Genomic DNA, 7,429 nt, shown 5'->3' on the forward strand with positions numbered 1-7,429 from the left:
TGGTGTCCTACAAGGATATGGTCCAGCTGTGACCACACCCAGCATTTCTGCCTAAGGTCATTTCGCAGTTTCAGATTGGCCAGGATATATACTTATCAGTCTTCTTTCCAAAGGCTCATGTGTCACATGAGTAGCGCAGGCTACACACTCTGGACGTCAGGAGGGAGCTCGACTTCTACACAGATAAAACAAAGCCGTTCCGTATGTCAGCGCAGTTGTTCGTTGCAGTGGCAGACAGAATGAAAGGTCACCCAGTGTCTGCTCAGAGGATTTTGTCCTAGATCACAGCCTGCATCCGTTACTGCTATGAGCAGGCGAAGGTGCCTCCACCAGCAATCATGACAGCACACTCAAATAGGGCACAAGCGTTGTCAGCGGCCATCCTGGCACAGGTATCAATCCAAGAGATCTGTAGGGCCTCTACCTGGTCTTCTGTCCAAATGTTCGCATCTCATGATAGACTTACCCAGCAATCGTGAGATGACACTGGCTTTGGCAGAGCAGTGTTACAGCAGGCTGCAAGATTGTGAAAGCTGAGCCCATCTCCATTGATACTTACTGCTTGTGAGTCACCTAGAATGGAATCAACATGAGCAAGCACTCGAAGAAAAAATGGTTACTTACCTTTCGTAACTGTTCTTCGAGATTTGTTGCTCATGTTCATTCCATTACCGCCCTCCTGCCCTGTCAGAGTTGCTGGCAAGAAGGAATTGAGAGCACATAGGTTTGCCAGCCCCAGATATACAGATGCATGAGTGCAGCACTCAAGAGGGCACCACAGCTGGCCCTACGAATACCTCTAAGGCAAAAATCTCCAACAACCGCACATGTGGGCGCACGCACGCCTAGAATGGAATGGACATGAGCAGCACATCTCTAAGAACAACAGTTACGAAAAGGTAGGTAACACTTTTTTTTTCTCATTCCAGCCTTGATGCACCATAGTAATCATGTGGACAGCAGTCGTTGCTATCAGTGTGTCAAGTTCCTTGTTACTCTTGCTCAGAAGTAAGTAATGGTAAAAGAAAGTGAAAAGTTCATGTTAAATTCTCCATAGTAACAACCTCACAAATTTTCAGTCTGTCGCAAACCTTCCTGTTGCTAATATGGATGCTGTTATCTACACCTGTGTCACCTGTAGGCTAGGTTACTGTAATGCAGTTGAAGTTCAAAGGCCTGCTCTTGAAGTCTACTTAGAAGTTTGAAAATGAGATGCTAGGTTCCTTGGAGATGTATTGAAGTTGTGTGTGGTTTTTTTTTTAAACCTACTAGCAACTGAGTTGGATTTCTCCTGCCACAGCTGATGATACCAACATCTAAAGCCAAAGCAGGAGAGCTGCATTCTGTATTTGTCAGTTCTTGCATGAGAAATGCAGGTTTCTGGCAGATAAATATTAGGAAGGATTTCAGATCTTTTATTTCAAAATCTTTGAGTTTTTAAATCTAATCATGTATTATATTAATAATTAAAGGTTTAAAATATATGCTTTTGGCTCACCTTTAACCATAATGGACTATCTGATGTAAATTTCATTCAACTTTATTTGTGTATATGTAATGTACATTTTTGCTATCACTAAGCCAATTAATTTTTCATAACATTTGTCTTCAAAAAAGAAAATGTGTTTGCAATAACGACATTTAGAGAAGAGAATGACTGACTTGGTTCTTGTAATATGTGTGAAGAAAGAGCGGTCTTTAAATTTCAGATTTAACAGAAAGGACTGCCTTCATTGTGGATAATAAATATGCTCTCGATTTCCAAGGTGCCCTGCTGCTAAAGATTATTTCAAGGAGAATTCCCATCATTGGAGCTGGGCTGTACAGTGGCTACAGAAGAAGGTAATTTGACTGTGGCAATATTATGGAGAGATTGTCTTCTCTTCCCTGTTACGTTTGCAGCCAGACTTCTATTATAAGTTGATTTTAGGTGAAATTTTTTTTTAATTTAATTTTTGTTGACCCAAAACTATTCACGAATTTCCCAATAGTTTAGACTGGGGAAAGGTTTTCACAATCAGCTTCAGAAAACTGTCTGTGTGTCTGTCCTTCCATTTAAAACTGTTACTCCAGTAGTTAGGGCACTTGCCTGGGATGTGGGAGACCCACATGTGAATCCCTGGTCTGGAACAGGGACTTGAACACAGATCTCCCTCCCTCGGCTATTCTGTGGTAGATTGCTTTCTGTCTCTCCTGTTGAAAGTTTCCATTTTGTATAAATTCATAAATATTCATTTGAGCAGGTGAGTGCCCTAACCAATGAGCACTAGGCTATTCTGTTGTCAATCTCCACAGTTCCACTTTGTATAAATCTATAAATATTCACTGGACTAAAGAGAGAGTGAGAGAGACTGTTGCCTAGTAATTGAGGGACTCACGTGGCAGGAGGGAGATGTGGATTCAGATCTTCTCTCTTCCCGAATCAGGAAAATCAAAACATTTTCTGAACTGACCTGGATGTTGTCCCTGATTTTTTGGGTTTGCTGGCCAAAATGAAAAATCAGTCATTCACCCAGCTCTAATTATAAGCTCAAATCTCCCATTGCCGTATTTTTGGGATAGGCATGAATTTCACCTTGGTTTCAGTGATCATTATTATGACCGAGAGCAAGTTTTTCCTGGAATCGCAAGTATTATTATGACATGGCTAAACAGATACATTTGGAAAAGGCACTTTTTGGCTCCTTACTTTAAAATAGAAAGGTTTGTGTACACACAAATGTGCACATAGGTATCAGTAAAGAAAACTCGTACATAGTTTTTATAAATCAGAATATTTTTTGAATCAGTGATGATCCTCATGACTTGTGTCCCTCCCCATGAAGAAAGCCAGCTTTGGAAGCTTTCAGAGGCTGAAGCTGAATGTAGAAAATTCAGTATGGAGACCTTCCCTTGCCATCATGCTGGTCCAAATAGCCACCTTCCACAGGAGATTTCTTGCAACCCATTGCGGTTCAACACAGAAAAATGTATGTGTTAAACAGACACCACTTTCCTCTCAATTCCCACTGCCATGGCTAGGAATTCTAGTTCTCATTCGCTCCCAGCTAATTTAGGCCCGGCAGTGGCTCTCCAGTACTCAAAGACACTTAAGTGTAAAGTTCAGTGGAACCAGTTCATGTTCCGCTTCTGCTGTCCAGATTAGGCCACGGTCTCTCTGCGAGCACTGCATGGGGTATCATTGCTGTCCCACAATCCCAGACTCTCCAGCTGCAAAAACCTCCATCTTTCTCTGACAGCTTTTACAAGGCAGTTGTGTTGCCAGTGCAAAAACTGCACCACGCTGAAAATTGAAAATGTGGTAACAGGCATGAAATTAAATTTGCTATAAAAATAGAACAGTGTTATTGTACTGATATTATTCATCTTGGGTTTGGAGCCTTTTCATTTAATTAAATAAGAATGTTTCATTGATGCTGACACATGCTCTGCAGTGTGCTGCACAGGTATGCCACAGATTTGGGAAACTTTGACACAGACTTTTGGCCCATCCTGCTGTGGAATATACAAGCAAGGCCTTAGGCATGTGTTTCTGTGGCACAGGGTTAATTTTGACTTTGGTTTTTATTTAGATGTCCGAACATTATTGGGCTCCACAGAGTAATGTGTCCAATGAAACATCCACGGCAAAAACCTTCCAGCGCACTATTTCAGCACAGGTACCTGTCATAATCACAAGAGGTAGTGTGTATGTTGTTTTCGTTTCCACTTCCTACTCCTCACTGAGTGGCCCTTTTCTTGGCATCTTACTACAGACAGGTATACTTAAGTGCATTCTTCTTGTGGGGGTTGGATCTTAAGTCTGTTCCAGGCTACAATGGGCACGCTTAAGTGAATCCACGTGGTTACCTCAGTTACTTCCTGCCAAACTATGGCAGGTCCATTAGCATGTGATAAATATAGGCAGATGTTGAGTTTTTAATTACAAACATTGAATGAATGGGGTATATGGCCTTTTTGGCATCTAACCTCCTGAATTTCCATCTTACCCTAGGACACACTGGCCTATGCCACAGCCCTTTTGAATGAGAAAGATCAATCAGGAAGCAGTAATGGATCAGAGAGTAGTCCAGCCAATGAGAATGGAGACAGATATCTACAACAGGTAAAAACAAATACAAAAAAAACCACCACCATAATCCAGTCTCTTGTTAAGAATGCATTATGAATGATTAAAGCAATGGGCTTCATACTAAGAATTCCCAGTGCTGCACACTTTACCTAATGACTGCATTTTAAAGATGTGATACAGACAAAATAACCCTGACTGCAATCAGGGTGCTGACGTTTCACTTGTATACCTTTTAAAGAACAATGTGTGTACTACCGTCATTATTTTTGTGTGTTGAAAGGGCTCGGAGTCTCCCATGATGATTGGTGAGCCTAAAAGTGACCTTGATGACGTTGACCCTTAAAGGATATCTACGAACTCAAGAGCAAGAGTTAAACCGAAATATTTAATGCCTGGCACCTTTTTGAAACTGGAGTCCCATCGCTTACACCTTCAGAGGAGACTGGAGAGAGTATGCTTTATAAGAATCAGTGGCAACCCTGAAGAATTTTGTTTCCGTCAGAGTTAAAAGCATTCTTAATCTGTGAAGGTTTAGGAACTTTAATGCTGCAAAGAACTCCTGCGGTAGCTAGTGTGATTGTCCAGACAGGATGAAAGTTTTTGTCAGGAAGATTTTATCAAGTACAAAAAAAGCTAGTGGTTGAAATTTTTATTATGTGAACATTAAATGAGTGAATGTAAAACTGTTGCTTTTTCTGTGATGCTGCAAAAAAAAGATTCTTTTGGGTTTTATACAGAAAAAAAATCAGTCTGCCTTTAGGTATGGGGGGCAAATTTTTAATCTTTGATAATATTGAATAGGAATATTCAAAATTATGTAAAGATGTGTGATGACTTGCATTGTAAAATATTAGTTTAAGAATCAGTCTACACAAGGACCTTTGTATTTAATATGTCTCCCCGCTGGTTTGTATAGCGCCTGACAGAGGGGTCACTAAGAGAGCTCTGAAAGGATTGTGATTCCTTATAGAATGACTTTGGCACAAGAACTCTGGAATTGGTGAGCTTTTTCTGATAACCTTCTGATGTCAAATTGGGAAGAGCAATAAAAAAGCTTTGTTTTCTCTAGTAACAGGTGTGTATGAAATGACATAGGTGGATTTAAAAAAAAAAGTTTAATGTTTAAAAAGAAGAAAAGCACTTTAAGATTAAATTGTTGCAGTTTGACTCCATTAAATCATCTTTTTAAGACTTGGAGACATATTGAATAAACTGTAGTCTTAATCATGTGATCTGCAATCATTTGCTTATGCTTTGAAGTTGCTGAGAAAGTTGGTATTGGTTGTATATGATTAATTCCTTGAGTGAGTTGGAGACGTTGTGTGGATTTTATAATAATTTTAATGCAGGGAAAGAATGATTTGGCTTTGTATTTTCACTTGACCAGGCAACATTTAAAATGCCACAGCTAGGTTTATTGGCTCATAAATAACTGGAAACCAGTTGAACTACATGAGCGGAGTTTTGTTTTCCATGTTGAATGCAATTCAGTCATTTCTAGTAGCTCGGGATACTAGCTTCTTTTGTGCCAATTGAATTTTCATATTTGTACATTTTTGCATTTTCAGTTTCACATTGTCTGCACTGCTTTTGCCTTTATTTATGGATTCTGCCTTACTTTAAAAAAAAAAATGCACAGAATTGGGGGAAATCTTAAGGAGTGCCTGTGTACCTCCAAAATGGATACATTTGCCAAGTCAAAGGCACAACCAGCCAAAAAGTGCCTTTTTTCTTTTTACTTTTATGTACTGTTGTCAAAACAAGAACTGGCAGATGGCTTTTCACTATTGTGCACTAATCTGGAAATTAACCAGTCATTTCATTGTTGAAGCAACCATCCAATAGGATTTCAGTTGTACAGCTCTATAACTTATTGCCGGTTAGAGAACCCGTGTCAGAACCTGCATGTTCCCAATAAGGATGGCATTGTAGTGGATATTTTTTTTTTCAAAACAATGTCATCATTGAAACATGGCAGAGTTAGCAGATTTTATAAATGTTTCTGATAACATGCTGGGAAATTTTAAATGTGATGTTTTAAATTAATTTTGAATAAATCATTTCTCACTGACACCTCTTTCCCTACCTTCCCTATTACTTCATAACAGGTCATAAATCATCTCAGAAATAGCCCATATACAGTGGTGATGTGATGTCATTGTTGTTCCTAGGGGCCAGCATCAATTGTCACTTCAAATTCCTATTATTTCCTATGGAAACTACGCCCTCTGTTACTGCAGGCCACAGTAGCATCTCTTGCAAAACTGCACCAAGATGGCTCATATCACCACTGTATATTCCACGTCAGTACAAACTTTTCATGGTTCTGCTCATGCTGGTACGAAGTCAGTGACTATAATTTTCAATACTTTGGTTTCCAGCTGCTGTCATTTGAACCTGCTGAAGATGATTTTGTGGGGGGGGGGTTGAAAATATCGTTTGACAAAAGTAGCTTTTTTTGTGTGTAAATTGTGACGCGTTTCTATGTTGTAATTTTTACTGCCAATCTTTTGGATGAAAATGTTTTTATACATCTTACAGTATGCTCAGTAAGGGAGCACTCATAGCCTGCCTATGCGCTCTCGGGGATAGATCTGTCCAACTAATGCATAGACACTAGCGCTGTTAAAAATAGGCCATCCTGATGAACAGTTCTGGGAATCCTGGTCAGTGGAATAAAGTTATTCCTTTCGCAGAAAACGAGGGCAGTCTTCAGATTGTTCATAAAGCTGTGCTGTCATGTGGTTGATCCTCTGACCTTGAACTCTCCCATGGCCAATCCTTCAGGTAATGAGCGATAGATTATTATCCTGATACACCTTTTTGACAGCCCCCATACAATGACCTCTTATTTGAAAGAGGTGAATTACTTTCAATGCTATTCTACTGCACACCCTTATAGTGCGGCTGTCTGCAAGCACAAGAATAGACAGGTGTAATAGCCATCTGCACCACTCCACCCTGCTTTCTTACAGCAGAATAAAGTCATTTGATTAGACTGCCTAAACTCTGAATATTTTGCTTGTCACAGAGTAGGATTAGCTGGTAGTTGCCTGAGGGCCAGATTTTGCCCTTATACTGACTTCAGTTTGTGCGTGATGCATAAAACAGTGAGATTCTGCGTACTCTAGTTATGCTGGTTCAAAGAAAACTTGTATGAAAAGCAGGAAACAAAACGACATTGTATTTGTTGTTATATGTGCCGGGTCTTCCTTTGTAGAAAGAGCAGACACAATAGCTACAACCAGGTATGTAAGTCGCAATGCTACATTTCTTAATGAAACAAAACCCTTCCTGACAGATGCCTACTCCCTGTGGATGAATGGTCTAATCAGCAAAGCCCCTCTGCACGGTTGA

General features: G+C 39.9%; 1 protein-coding gene across 2 annotated transcripts in view; it reads left to right on the top strand.

The window, feature by feature from the left end:
* USP24 (ubiquitin specific peptidase 24) overlaps positions 1-6,143 on the top strand; it is a 115,091-nt gene extending 108,948 nt beyond the window's left edge. For both annotated transcript variants that reach the window (XM_038412987.2, XM_038412986.2), the window contains exons 63-67: positions 930-1,008; positions 1,767-1,842; positions 3,573-3,659; positions 3,995-4,105; positions 4,353-6,143. In XM_038412987.2, coding sequence (XP_038268915.1) covers positions 930-1,008; positions 1,767-1,842; positions 3,573-3,659; positions 3,995-4,105; positions 4,353-4,415 — 416 coding nt within the window. In that variant the 3' untranslated portion in view covers positions 4,416-6,143. The remainder of the gene's footprint in view (positions 1-929; positions 1,009-1,766; positions 1,843-3,572; positions 3,660-3,994; positions 4,106-4,352) is intronic.
* The last annotated feature ends 1,286 nt before the right edge of the window (positions 6,144-7,429 follow it).

Source organism: Dermochelys coriacea, chromosome 8, assembly GCF_009764565.3.
Source record: "Dermochelys coriacea isolate rDerCor1 chromosome 8, rDerCor1.pri.v4, whole genome shotgun sequence".
Lineage (NCBI taxonomy): Eukaryota > Metazoa > Chordata > Testudines > Dermochelyidae > Dermochelys > Dermochelys coriacea.